This window comes from Macrotis lagotis, chromosome 1 (assembly GCF_037893015.1).
Source record: "Macrotis lagotis isolate mMagLag1 chromosome 1, bilby.v1.9.chrom.fasta, whole genome shotgun sequence".
NCBI lineage: Eukaryota > Metazoa > Chordata > Mammalia > Peramelemorphia > Peramelidae > Macrotis > Macrotis lagotis.
The window spans coordinates 346,803,881-346,819,143 of NC_133658.1; the positions used below are offsets into that span (position 1 = coordinate 346,803,881).

A 15,263-nucleotide genomic window follows, 5' to 3' on the forward strand; every position below is an offset into this window, starting at 1 on the left:
TGGATTAGATTTGATCGACTTCATGCTGGAAAAAGCTTTTGACTAAACTGGGACTAGGACCAGGTTGGCTTTCATCCGGTGCAAGCACAAGTCACTGTTGGCCAAATAAAAATGTTCATTGCAGCTGGGAGTACTCTGTGCTCCAGCCTGAGAAATTGTGCCACTTCTTTAAGGAAACAAAATCAGATGAAACCATTTGCATTCTCAGAGTCTTTGGCACTAGGGAAAACAGTCAAGCGCATCACGTGTAAATAGAAATCTGTTTCCCATTTTGGGTGCGTGTTTCCTCATTTCCCTTGCCACTCTAATTATCAAAGATATTTTTGTTTTTAAACAAAAATTGTCTCCCACGCGGGCCGCCTTCTTTCTGCGATGAAGTGGAAACGATGAATTAGAATATCCTAATCACTTCTCCAGCAACCACTGCCAAGGTTATAAACATGGGATTATCCCAAGCAAAGAAAGCTTAAATCGTTTAAGCACAAAACAGACCAAGACATCCTCAAAGCAGCCCCATAACTTTCCATTGCTTCACTGGCATATGCATGTTTATAGAATGTCCAAGCTGGATAGGACCTTCTGATGAGGAACATCAGAACTGGGGAGGACCTTAGAATAGAGACTCAGTTGGAGAGGGCATAGAACACAAAATGCCAGAGCTATCTGAGTGTGAACAGACTCAAGACCAAGTCTCACACCCCTTCCCTATATTTTACAGAGAAGGAGACTGAAGGTTAGGAAAGTGAAGTGATTTCCCCAGTTATGGAGTATGTCAGAACTGACAGTAGATCCGCCACCCCTACCACCACTCTCCTGGTGCCAAAGTGCTTTTTATACTACCTTCATATTGAGAAAAGATCATCTGCTAGCTTCATTCAGACATTTCATTGTTCTCTGCTACCTGTGTTCCAGAGTCTCTAGTTTGACTTTCAAGGTCATTCCCAATTCAGGCCCACCTTCTTCATCCTCTTCTTGCTGTCCTCTGAAATTTAGGTGGCCCATGGTTTTGTGGTCATCTATGCAATTTTGCCTTTGCTCACAGCTTCTCTCTTCTTAGAAAGGCCATCCTCCCTCACTGCCCATTGGTGCCTGCTGAAATTGTCCTGTTTTTTAAGGTTCATTAGAAAGAAGTACAAGTGATGGTCTGAGCCCCCAGAAGTTAACTCTCTTTGTGGAAGAAAATAGTTAACGAACTTGGTACATTAAAAAATGTTGCCTGGTACTATGATTTGTTACAGACCATAAATGCTTTAGGATTCAGAGAAGGGAGATAGCATATGTAAGGTGGGATTAGTCAGGAAAGGCTTTCTAGAACAGATGGTTCTTATACTGGGCTTTGAAGAAAATGCAGGATTTAAAGAAGGTAGAGGAGAGCATTCTAAACATGGCAAGCCTCAAGATTAACTTTTTAGGAAGCTGCCCACATGAATCTGAAGTCTTAGAAGTTCTCCCTCCTGCTCCCCAAATATCTTTCATCCAATGTGGAAAGAACACAGGATGTGTAATTAGACTTTTGTTTGTATCCTGAGTCTGCTACTTCATTAGCAAGTAATTTGGACTAATCATTCTTCTAGACCTCAATTTCCTTATATGCAAAATGAGAAGTTTCTTTTAGATGATATCTAAGGGTCCTTTTACCTCTAAATCTTAGAATATTATAGTATACAATACTTAATATGTGATTCATTCCTTGGTCCCAATTGCTGCTCCCTCCCTGATGTCTTGAAATACTGATATTCCTGAGTGGACTATTATATTATTCTAGTGGAATTAGCCACAGGCTAGGAATCAGACCCACACTTTTACCTACCTGGCTCCCCTTCAGATGAATTTTGAACCTTGGGTAAACCTCTTTCCCTCTGTAAGTCTCCTTTTGTTCCACAAGGGGCTTGGAGTACAAGATCTGCATGGACCCTTCTACTCTTGAGTTCTGTGAATCTTATATGCAGGCATTGTGAATCCTGTTCTACTCTGACAGGGATAGCATCCTGGACCTGACTTGAGCATCTGATCTCCAACATCAGCTGTGTGACCTTGGGCAAATCACCTCACCTCTATTTGCCTCAGTTTCCTCACCTATAAAAAAAGATAGTAACAGCACCTATTTCCCAGGATTGTGTGAGGAGAAAATAAGATAATTACAGTGCTTTGGAAATGTTAAAGTGCTGTACAGATACCAGATGCTAGGATAAGAAACAGTAGGACCATCAGAAAGAGATAAATAGATAAAGAGAATAGATTAGTAGATGTAAATAACAGATAGAGAGGAAATTGAGGGCAAGGGTAGCAAATTTTGCCCCTGCAATTTTGTCAAAGGCATTCCCAGACTTTTAGTTTGCAAATAGTTCTCTAAGCTTATCTGATTTTTAAACTGACAAATTAGAAACAGCAGAATAGAAAGGGGGGTGGGGCAGGGAGGCAGTGAGCAGCAAGGATTGGAAATCAGCTGAAAAATGAGCAGTGAAGCAGAAAAACTAACAAACAGGCCCAGAAACTAAAACCTAGCAACCTGGGGCTACAGCCAGCACTAGTTCCTGAGGGTGTCATGGAGCTCCCTAGCCCAGGCTTTGTAGTTCCCTGGAATGAATCTGTGGTATCCACAAAGAGTTATAGAGAGACAACCTTGCAGTGAGGATGACCTGGTTTAGGTTCCACCTCTAACTCCCATTGGCTATGTGACCCTAAGCAAGACCCTTAACTTCTCAGAGACCCTGAAAACCCTTCAAACTAGAAATTGCTAATCTTCATCGATAGAATTTCCTCACCAGAAAGCTTACACCATTGCCTCTCTCCCATCTCAAAGAAAAGGAGAGGGGCGGCAACCTTTCCATGAAGACCAAGAGTTTGGGATTGTTTCAGAAATATTTTCATCAGGAAACCATTAAAATAAAAAAGTTTTGTCCAGGAAGGTAATCTTGAAGTGCCTAGTATGCCCAATAATGAGAGAATGAGCTTTCCTTAAAATGCAGGTGTTATGTTTGAAGCACCATGAAGTATAGATGAATTTAGTGGCAAGGAATTATCACCTTTTGGAGAAAATTTAAAAAAAAAAGATTTGAATCAATCATCTCAGAAAAATGGGACAGGGAGAGTTGTTCAGTTGTTTTTCAGTTGTGACCAACTCTACTTGACCCCATTTGGGCATTTCTTAGCAAAAATGCTGAAGTGATATGCCATTTTCTTCTCCAGCTCATTTTATAGATAAAGAACTGAAATAACTAGGGTGAAAAGAGTTGCTCACATAGTAAGCCCCTGGGCTGGATTTGAACTGAGGAAGATGAGTCTTTCTGTCTTAAACCTGGCACTCTATCCATTGCATCTTTAAAAAGCATCTTGTATATCTACTTCTTTTAATGGTTATCTCAGAAAGGCGTTAGGCCTCACCTAAGATCATATAGTTAATGGCAAAGCCAGGATTCAAACCTTGGGTTTTTGAGTCTTCACTTTTGAGTCTTATTTTTAAAAATAGGATGGAAACATCTGAAGTGACAAAACAGTTGTCAGAGAGAGGTTATTTGCATTGCAAAAGGATCCACGGCAGGGTTTCTTTAAATAGCAAGCTCTGCCATTTAAAAAAAAAAGTTATTTTTGGTTGATTTTTTTTTTAACTTCACAAAACTTTTTAGGAATAGATCTTTTGTGTAAAGCAAAGCATACCTATATTAGAATAAGATATGAAACCCCATTATAACATGGCATTTTATTATAGTTAATAACCCTTTGTGTAATAGAAAGTTTGATCTAATATTCAAACCAGTAACCATACACTAACTACAGAGGGATATAATTAGTCTCTGTCCACAAAGATCTTAGATTGAGTCTAGTGGAGGAAGCCACAAACTCAGATTACCATAATAAACTTAGATATCTGCCCCAGAGGGGTGCAAAACAGACTGTTGTCATTCAATAAATGTTCTATGGACTCCAAAGGGAAAGTGTTTACTCATCTTAGGGATCAGAGAAAACTTTATGGAGAAAGTAGCATTTTTCTTTTTGGATAAGAAACAGTGAGATAAGAAGCCCCCATTATGTATATTTTTCCTCAATAGTCCATAGATGAGACTTCCAACTTAATACCTAATTAATGTAAATGAAAGTGCTGTAAATGTTCATTCTTGATAAGGAAACCTTTAGCTAGAAGATGGCTTAGCTCTCTTCCAGCAGGTAAAACAGACAGGGTTGAGCCCCCAGGTTTTGAGGGGTAAAAGGAAGAAAGAAATTGAGAGAAAGAGCAGAAGATCAGGAGAGTAAAAAGACAATCTGAAAATGAGTGTCTAAGAGAGGTTACAAAGATGGTTGATGATCACTATTAAATCTAGGACTTGGCATTATATTCTCATCTTTTTAAATTTGATTTTTGCTTTTGTCCTTGTAGTTTCTCCCCTTTATTCTGATCCTTCTTTCGCAGTATGACTAATGGGGAAACATGTGTAACATGTGACATATGTGTGTGTGTGTATATGTATATATATATGTATAACCTATATCAGATTACTAGGGACGAGGAAAGGTGGAAGGAAAGAAACATTACAAAAATGAATGTTAAAACTGTCTTTAAATATAATTGAAAAAATGAATTAAAACATAAAATAAAATAAAAATCTGAGTCTTAGAGTCCCAAGAGATTGAAGCACTCTGGAGTCAGCCAATCTTGAAGATTCAAAAAAAAGGGACTTGCCTCCCCAACAACTAAGGCAGCTAAGACAAACAACATACACCAATATTTCAGCCTGGAGTAGAGGTGAGGGTGATAAAAACTAAGCATAATTCAGGAGAAGGAAAACTTTTTTGAGAAGCCCAGCAGAGTGGGTTCAGGAAGTTCAGGGCTGAGCCTAGGTGATGGAACAGAGAATCCCATCTCTAAGACTTCTCTCTTATACTGGAAATGACATCTTATAGTATATAAGCTCCTTAAGCATAGGAATTGTTTCATTGCTTGTGTTTGTATCTTCAGCACCTAATGGAGAGTCTGGTATAAAGTAAGTTCTTAATAAATGTATATATTGGAGGAATGATTAATGGACAAAGATAAACTCTACAATTATACCTTCGGCTGTGGTTGTCCACCCCTATATAGTGAATGTTTGGAGCCTTGGAGTTTTTCTACTACACCATTTCTTTGATTCTTGTATTAAAGTAAGGAACAATAATTCATTCAATATACAGTGTATTGAGGTCTTTGAAGTTAGGGACCATGTCTTATCTGAACTTCGTATATGTTTGTTGAATGGAGTACTCGACTATGAACAATGTTCTTGTCATTGGAGATGGAAGAATGAAAAAAAATGATATGGTCCTTACCCTCAAAAAGCATGTAATCTGAACAAGGCTGAGAGGGAAGAAGAGGGAAGGAGGATGAAGCATGTCATTGGATCCATGATTTCCAAAATCCACTGCACTGGAGACTTTCTCTGATCCTTTTAACATTTCATAGATGTTAGTGTAGCATTTAAGCTGTCAGTTGGTTATTCCTATTCTCAATGCATGACTGTCTCACCACCTACTCTGCCTGTTGGATATTTCCTTGATGATAGTTTTTATGCCCCTTTTTATACACACATCAACACTGGTAACTTTTGCTGCAGCTTATTTAGATTCTCCATATGTCTTTTCATTACCCTTTAGGTAACCTGTAAGTTTGATTTTTCTAAGATCATAGTGGATCAGGATTTTTGCCTTTTAAGAACTACTTGCAAAAAACTGGTATTGAAAGAAGGGCCTTTGCAGCAGGGAGCAACTTAGAATCATTAAAAGGACTGTACAGTTTCCCAGATGCAATCTAGTTCACTCTCTGTCCCTTTCTCAGTTCTGAGCCCAGCTCATTGACCATCTGTTGAGCCTGTCTAAAATGTATGCACAGGTTTACTGAGTGACACATACAGCTGCATGTTGTAATCTGGGCAGAATGCACATTCACAAATAATAATATAAGTTAGAAAATTCTGAACTGTATTAGAGATGACAAAAAATTGAAAGTGAAAATATATATCTAGTCAGGGAAATCAAAGAAGGCCTCTTGGAGGAGAAGGCACCTGAGCCATATCTTGAAAGATTTTGATCTGGAACTAGTGGGAAGAATTTCTTGCAAGCTTGGGAGGTAGTGGGGGCAATTGAACAAAGGTGGATGAGAGTAAGATATGAACTTTGGCTAGATGTAGAAGTAAGCAGCATGAAATAAGGGACAGAGAAGAAAGGAACAAGGGCACTGACTCAGAGTCTGTAGTCCAGGAAGAATCCCCAAGACCTGACTTAACTCAGAAATGTCAGTGACAGAAGCTGGCAATTGTCTCATCAAAATGACCTTGACATCTTGCCCCAGTCCAGTCTGAGGAGATCCTCAGCTGCCGTGTCTCCAACTGAAGCTGACTACAATGTAGCAGTAGCCCCAGTAATCCTACCCAGTGGTTATTCAGATGCCCTTTGTGACCTTGAGAAGGATTTGTAGATGCCATGAGTCTGATGTTCTAGAGAAGGGGTTCTTCAACAAGAAGGGTGGCATTTTAGACAAACAGGAAACTCTTCATGAAAAGAAATATTTACTAAATTGGACCCCAATGTGAAAGAGTTAATGCCATTCCAATTTTCTCCCTGATAGAATCAGGTGTATTGTGTTAAAAGACATTATTTTTAAGCCTTTATTGTCACAGACTGGGCCTATTTCTTAAGGGTTCCCTGTTCAGCTGCCTTTTCTGTGCCCATAATAAAGTGTGTGCCTTGTCATTTTTCTTCTTTCTGAAATCTGCTTTACACCCTAGGACTAAACCAATTATTTGCCAGGAGCTTGTTTGATGTCAATATTGTTCTGCTTAGACTAATGACTTTTTTTCCTCTTTGCCAATAGACATGAAACTGTTTAGTTGAATCTCCATTGGGCTTAGGAACCATCTTAATGGCCCTGCTTAATGAACTTCAGTGTATTTGTTATGCTGTCAGAAGCAATTTGACATTGTTATCAGAATCCTTTTGAGTAGCCCAGTAAATACTCTCTTGGGCAAAAATCAAATGTCCCTTCTTTCTCTTCCCCTTCATTCTTCCCTCCCCCTCACTCCATTGTGTTTCTCTCCACAGCGTGTTCCTCCACCTAATGAAGGTTGATCCAGATACAATATGGTTCATTCTGAATGAACTACACTGCCCTCTTCCATATGAGCCCCCACACCCCAGCCTCCACCCAGTGAACCTGAGTGGGATGGCCAAGCCACGGACAGAATACACTGACAATGTGCTCCTCCTGCTAGCTGAGCTGCAGGGCTGAGGGTCTCCCTTTGGGAGGCCAAGCATCTCTACTTCCCAGGATGAAACATCTGTGCCAGCTGCTGACTGAATTTCCCCAGGGCCCCTGGGGGCATGAAGGGATACATGTTCTCCCAAAGTTAGTAGTCATTAGAGCCATCTCTTCTGCCCCTGAACTGCTTGGCCCAGAGACTAGCAGCCCAGAGGTAGCCTTCAGAGAGAAGAACATGAAGACAGGGATGAGACAGCCCATCGATTTATAAATTGATCGATCACACAACTGCTTAGAAATTGGATTGAAGCAAAATAGCTGACTGTTATTTATATTTTACACCTTGTGTTTTCAAATGACATTGTCAAGCAACTCTTAATTTAACTCCTTGATACCCTAATCATTGGGCTAAGCCTCACTGCAGACCAGGCTGCCCCACTTCAAATGTTTTGGTTTTTAAACATCTGGCATGGACAAAATGACCTGCTTTCTCCCCTCTGCACTTTTGTGTTCTTGAATGCTTTGTTCAGGTATTGAATCCATGAAAATGACTTTCTACTACATAGATGTGAAAAGCATTATTTCTTCTCTCCACCTAAATAATGATATTGAACCTGTTGGTTTTGTTTTTCAGAATTTTGGATACATAATAAAAATGTTAATCATTGAAACTTTGAAGCCTGTTTTTTAACCAAGCTACTTTTAAAAATACAGTAAATACTTTATGAATATTTCAGGAGTATTGGAAATAAAGCTTTTTTTACTTTGTTATATGGGTTCTTGAATATGAATATATACTGAATATGTCCGCCACAGAGGAAGGTGATACAAAGGAAAAAAATTATTACCTAACAGTGAAGAGCAGAAAAAAAGTTAGTAGCATTTGGTATTTTTAAATATTTTAAAATATTTTATTGCTGCCTGTTTAAAAAAAAAAACCACCACATTCATTTTCCAGTATGCCACCACCTGCTCTAGCCCACTTCTTCTGACTCAGCACTCCAAGCTTCTGCCCTAAGAACCAAGGCTTCTGATTGACAAGCATTCAAGTCTGGAGCCAGGCCCATCCATATTACTACCCAGCCATATCCATGTCTCCAATGCATATGTATCCTACTCATCACTCTGTTTCCAACCCTGACTCAAAAAACAGTAATCAAATACTAAAACATGCCCTCTCTGACCACTACTCCCTTGATAGTTGTCTTCCCATATTACATGATAATCTCGAAAGCAAAGATTGTCCTTGTTGCTTGTCTTTGCCTCTCCAGTGCTTAACATACTGTTTGGCACAAGTAAGTGCTTAATAAATGATAATTTTTTTCCATTCATTGAGCTCTTCCTTATAACAAAGAAAAATTGTTAAGCAAAACTGACAAAACAAACATGTCTGAGCATATGCAACATCCTGTATCCATGGTTCCCCATCTATCCAGAGAAAAGGGAGGTATCATTTATCCATTCCTCTAAATCAAAATCGGCCATTATAATTAAAATAAGTTCAGCTGCTTTGTGTTTTATCTACATTATTGTCCTTGTATATCCTTTGACTTGTCCTGCTTTCTTCCACCATGCACCTCCTGCCTGTCTTGTTATACTGAGCTTTTGAAGTGTGGGGTAGGGGAGTATGATGTAGGTTGTGTTTGCCATGTTTCTCAAATGCACTCACAGTCCACCCACAAGTTATCCCACCCCTCTCTGATACTGATTCTTTTCTGTTAATTCCTTCTCTGATCTACTTAATCCAGTGCCATCTTCACCTTCAAAATTGTAAGTTTAGAAAAATTGTTAATGGATACATAAACTATTAGCAGTATCTGGTAAGATAGGAACACAGATAAAAATTCAAACAAGGTATAGATGGCTGGCTATAATGGGGTTAGGGTTCTTTCTCCTATTCCTAGCTTGTCTAAGGAATGCTGCTGAAGAATGTAACTGAGATTTAATTCTGGGTGAAAATTTTCCCAGCACCTTAGTTTAGGGGAAATAGAGAAGAGAGGAGCTGTTGTTTTTATGTCACATCTGCTGCAGGGGCCTGGCCTAAGCTCTTGCTGCTATGAATTTCCCTTCTCTCTTACTCCTTTCTCTCTGCCTCCTGGGTCTTCCACCCAAAACTTGAGCACAAGGCTATAGAAATTTCCACCATAAGAATTTTGCATCTCAAGAAGTTCCTTCCAAGTCTCTAATCCTGAAGTAGTTTCTGCATTGGCATCTAGGTCACCCATGACAGCATATCCAGAGGTCCAAGATGAATGACAAAGAGGGATCTGACTCTCCTGTCTGTCCCCAAAATGTTATAGGAAAAGCACTGGACTGAGCTATTGTAAATCTAGTTCTTAGCCAGCTTTGCCCCTCAGGTGTGACTTTGATCAAATCAGTTCTGGAAGGACCTCTATTGCTCCATTAGTTAAATGAGATATCTTCCAAGAGCTGTATATAGCTGTAAAATGCTATATATTGTGATTCTTGGCACCTAAACTTAGATTCTATCCCAGCTCTGCTGTTCACTAGCTCTATGACCTTGGGACCTGGCTATTCCTTAAGGTGGGTTCTAACTCTATTATTCTGTGCTGATTGGGGAGATGGGGGTAGGAATATAAAGAAAAGACAAGATGCCTTTTTCCTTTCTTTTTCTTTGCCAGAGATTCAAATTTGTTTTCATTCCCAGAATACTTTAACATGGGAAGGGTGCCAGATATTCCCTGGAAAGCAAGGGAAACCAATACAGACTAACATTCACGTTAGGTAACTCCCAAATGAATAACCTGTCCCACAAACCTAATGAGACCTAATTGGCCATATAATTGATAGCAAAAATTAGTCCTGTTCTTAAAGAGTTAAAATAGCCTGAGTTGCTTTGTGATTCCCCGGAGTAAATTGTTGCAGCTGATTTTTTTTTAATCTAATCAGAATACTTCTCTGATTATTATTTTCATGCAGGTTTAATTTTGAATCTGTCCAGTTAACTCATCTATTCTTGCAAATTGAAGCTTAACAAATCCATCATTTCCTTTGGTGCAGATTTGAAGTATTCCTATGATACAAGTTTCAGTAATATAAAAATGGATCAGAAGACCTATCTGTTCAATTATATTCTTGGTACTTCAGTTATATTCTAGAGATGTATAGCCATGTTCTCTGCACCAGGATGTGAGTAAAGGGGCAGAGATTAGGGAGGTTCATCATGCCTTTATGGTGTTTATCATCTCAGTTCAACAAACATTTCCTAAAAATCTTCCATATATAAGTCACTGTGCCAAGACCCATTTAAAAAAATTTTTTTTGAAGATACATATAACAGACTTTTCCAGAGGGACTACAGTGAGGAAGAAGTTGAGAAAAGATCACTTTGACCTAGGGGAATCAGAATAACAACAAAAATAATGATTAGCAATTACATAGAGCTGTAAAGTTTAAGAAGTGCACTTTTCATTTTATTTCAGAGTCACTCAACAATTCTGTGAGATAGGTGCTCTTATTATCCACTTTTTAATAGATGAAGAAAAAGACTGAATGACTTGGCCAGGGTCATTTCTGTTAAGGGATTCAAGGGAGGTCTTTCTGACTCCAGGCCTGATGCTGTATCCAGTCCACCACTCAGCTACCTCAAAGAAGGCTTCATGTAGGAAATAATGCCTGAGGTCCTAAAACAAGGAATAAAAGGTCACATAAGTGAAAGAATTCTAGAACAGAACCATTCAGCATATAAATGGGAAAGGTTAACAAGTGATAGAGGTCAGAAAATAGGTAGAGATCAATATAAGCTTGTGTTTTCAGGGAAGACTTCCTTGAGCTAAATGCAGAAGGATTGTGACAAAGGTGAGAAAGAGTGTGGTGTATGTGTATTTATGAAGGCTCAGCTAAAGTGCAAGGTTCATGTGGGGGTTCAATAGGAGGTAGGGATAAAGACAAAATGGGGTCAGATGTCAGGGACCTTGCATGTCAAGTTGAAGAGGGTAGATCTGTTTCTGGCATCTGAGAGTTACTGGAATTTCTTGTACATGGGAGTACCAATAATAAGAAAAAACTTAACAGAAATGTTTGGGTACCACCTGGTACAGTAGGAGCTGGTGGGCCAAGAATATGGACAAACTGGAAAATATATAGATGAGAACCACAAAAATGGTAAAGTTTTAATGCAGTCAGTAAAAGGATTTGAAATGTTCACCCAGGTGAACATTTGGAATCCTTGGATTCTTTTATTTTATTGAAGACTCAGTAGATGTGATAGTGTCTTCAAGTATCTGGAGAAGTGCTTTGTCAATAGAAATTTGATTTGTTCTGCTTGACCACATAAGACAGATCTAAGATAATAATATAATAAATAGAATTTATATACTTGAGAGTTTGCAAAGAGCTTTACAAACATCATTTTATCCTCAAAACAATCCTGGGAGGTAGGTGCTATTTTCCCCTTTTACAGATAAGAAAACTGGGACCGATAGAAATTAACTGACTTGCTCATAGTCATACAGCTATAAGTGTCCAAAGCTGTACTGGAACATGTCCTTTGTAAACCCAAGTTCTACCTGGCTACCTAAGAGCAACAGGTAGAAGAAGCTTTAATAAAAGATAATCAGTTCTCAATTCAATAATAAGGAAAAACTTCTTAACTCCTGGAATTATCCAGAAATGGCATGGTCTGCCTTGGTAGGCTTGGGATTCCTTGACTTTAGAGGAATTTGTTATTGGAGATTGGGGGTATGCCATAGAGGGGGCTCACATTTTCGGAATCAGATCAAACTAAATGACATCCTTTGTGGCTCCAAGATCTTTTGATTGTGAAGGAAGATCCAAAAAGTCCAAGACTAACAAAAACCAACTTTTTGCCATGCCAAACTCGTCTGGTGCAATACACTTCATGTCTACCCCATGATACATACATATGCCATGAGGCATCAAAATGTGCCCTTTGAATTTCAAATTTAAAATGGCCTGTTCCCCACACCTGTAATGCTCTCCCCTTCACCGCTGGGAATCCTGAGTTCTCTTCAAGACTCACTCGAGGGCCACCTTTTACATGAGACCTCTCCTGATATCCCCACCCCCAAATGACTTTGTAAATATTTTATGTAGACTTCTCTGTATATGCACTGTTTCCCCCAGGTAGGTGTAAGTTTTTTGAGGACAGGAATTGTTTCATTTTTATCTTCATATCCCTAGGAGTTAGTAGAGGGACTTGCACATAGTAGATGCTTAATGCATATAAATACAGACCTCACAATAAATGGCAGAGCCTGGTGCTTGTTAAAGGGAGTATTTTTATGGGTCATTTCTGTTATCCTTTTTTTAAAAATAAACTGCTTTCTTTATAACACATAGGCAGGTGATATGAATATTAATATCCCAGTTTTATAGATGAAGAGACTGAGGTTCAGAAAAATTTAGCAGCTTAGCTTGTCCAAGATAACATGCAGGTAGGGAGAATCAAGGCTAATCTTCAAACCCAAGTCCATCATCCCTTTCATTACATCAAGCTAAAGGTGCTGATGATTCTTTCTTTAGATTGTTGCTGAGAACTGAGATGCTTTAAGACCAATGCCCACAATTCCTGCTGAGGTCCTCGCCTATGCCAAACAATACAGGGTCCATTCTCACCTGCCATGTGTCCCTTATGTCCTCTCTGTCGGGCTTGATTGGAAGCAAAGTGCCAGCATTGCCTTCCCTCAGGAGGGAGGAATAAAGGCCAAATTTCAGTTAATAATTCTGAACGATGGTGGAATCAGTCAAAGGGCTGATTGCTTTATAAATGGCTTCTTTCTTTCCCCCTCCCCACAACGCCCCCATTCCCTCACCCCCACTGCAGAAGTTTGGAGAGCTCTGAGGCAGTGACTTTTCAAATTACGCCTGAAAAGCTGCTTGATTTCCCACAGGAATCATCTCGTAGATTAGGAGCTGTTCTACCTTTTCCGACAGTTTTACCTAGAGTACAAAGCAGACTCGTAGAGAGAACAGTGTCTTGCTTCCATCAGGCTTTCAGCATAAACCATTTATGAAAAAAAAAGCCTCCTCCTGCCACAATGCCATCATGTCTGTAGCTTGCTGATTCTTCAGCGGGGGGGGGGGGGGGGGGGGGATGTCAAAGAGTCACTGATGGACTCTGTCCTTTCATGAGCTTCAGGGGAGATAGTTGCTCCCCCTTTAACCCCCACTCCCCCAACATATAATTTGCTTTCTTTGTTCACAATAGCTCATGGGCCCAACCTGCTTCTTTCAATCTAAAGCCTCCTGTCTTCGAGTTTCCTCCCCTGTGTGCAGGTCCTGAATCCTGGCTCTGCAACTAATTATATGTGTGGCCTTGGGTATGGGATTTCCCCTCTCTGGGCCTCAGTTTCTTCACCTGTAAAATTAATAGGTTCTACTGTATGAACTCCAACATCCCTCCTAGCTCTAAAATTTTAAGTATCTGAAGCATTTCAGATGTGTCTTACAGAGGGAAAAGAGACAGAAGAATTTCAGGAATACACATTTGCTTCTTGGGAGAGCAGTGTGAAGGATTAACTTCAGCAGCTTCTCTACTTCCTATGTCATTTTCTTCACCTTGAGCCCCCTTCACTCTGTTGCCTCTGGCACTCAATAGGCAGCCTGACATAAAGAAAAAAGCCCTAGAGTAGTCATCAGGAAACCTGTGTTCAAAACCTACCTCAGATCCAAAGTATGTCACCCTGAGCAAGTCCTTAAACCTTCTGGTCCTCAGTTTCCCCATCCGTAAAACTAATAAGGGGTTGGATTAGATGGCCACTGAGGTCCTTTCCAACCTGAAAGCTAAAAATCTATTATCTTAGTCCTATCTGCTCATTATGTGACCCTTGGTGAGTCACACCCACACTCTGGGGATACTAGGTCTTAGGGCTAAGAAAGAACTTTTGCAGTCAGCTAGTTCAGTTCTTTCCTTTAATAGATGAGGAAGCAGAAGCCCAGATAGGGAAAATGAATATTCAAGGTCATGCAGATAAAAAGTGGCAGAGCCAGACTCTAACCAGGTCCTCCAACTGCAGGGCAGTCAGGCAAGAAACATTTATTTATCACCTACTATGTGCCAGTCACTGTGCTAAGCAGATACAAATACCAGACAGAGGGAGAGAGACAGAGAGACACACACAGAGACAGAGACAGACACACAGACACACAGACACATACACAGAGAAGAGAGAGAGAGATTCCCTGCATCAGTGTGCTCATAAGCTAATGGATAAAGATAGTACACAAAAGGAAGCTGAAAAGCCTGGGATGGGGGGGAGGGGAAAGGCACCCAGCTTGATGGAATCGAGCTCAAAGAAGTGCAGGCAGGTGGGAAATGAAGAACTAGCTGGTCCCTCATTCAAAGGAGGTTTTTTTGGAGTGTTTTGCTCAGCCCTCTAGTTCTCCAATCAGAGTACTCAGTACTGAGTGTGATGATGGAGTGGGAATACCAAGACTGATACAATCTCACAAGATGATGAGTTTCCTGATGATGAAGTTCCTGAAAACATAATGGAATCCAAAGGAATCCCTTTTAGCCAGGTGGAAAGTGAAGTGATGGCTGACCCGAGAGCCTTCTTTATGTCAACAAAACCCTAACATTCTTTCCTGGGCATCACCCTGCCTCAGTTTCCAAATCTGTTCAGTAAAGCAGTGAAGGGAAGGAGATTGGATGGTTTATAAGGTCTCTGATAAGTCAAAGGTCCTGTGATTTTGTTCCAACTTTCTTTATGACAGGCCCAACAGCAGCAAAATCCAAGAAAGCACTCTCATGTCTTCCTTTAGGGCAATAAGGGAATCCAATAGTGGACTTCTATTGATTTTATCACCCACTCCTGGGTCACTTAGCCAAGGTCAATCAAGATGGTGCAAAAAGCCAGTGAACAGAAAACTGCAGGTGATCCATTGGAGGAAAATAGAAACAAAGAGGCAGGCTTAGCAGGCAACATGGTAGCAAGTGCTTGGCAGGAGCCACTAAGGACTGGATCTCAGCCCTTTCAATATAGGGAAGTGTGGAAATCAAAGAAAGCCTCCTGGTGACCTTTGTCTTCTTGCCAGAGGTAGCTGCCAATTCTGT

At 40.1% G+C, this 15,263-nt stretch overlaps 1 protein-coding gene across 2 annotated transcripts in view; it reads left to right on the forward strand.

The window, feature by feature from the left end:
• Positions 1-8,893, forward strand: part of TTI1 (TELO2 interacting protein 1) — a 44,416-nt gene extending 35,523 nt beyond the window's left edge. Inside the window, exon 7 of one of the 2 annotated variants that reach the window (XR_012473686.1) lies at positions 7,069-7,157. Coding sequence is in view for 1 of the 2 variants with exons in the window: in XM_074211908.1 (XP_074068009.1) it covers positions 7,069-7,255 (187 nt within the window). In the remaining variant the exon portion in view is untranslated. Of the gene's footprint in view, positions 1-7,068 lie in introns of both variants that reach the window. The other variant, XM_074211908.1, reaches the window with a different exon arrangement.
• Positions 8,894-15,263: the final 6,370 nt, after the last annotated feature.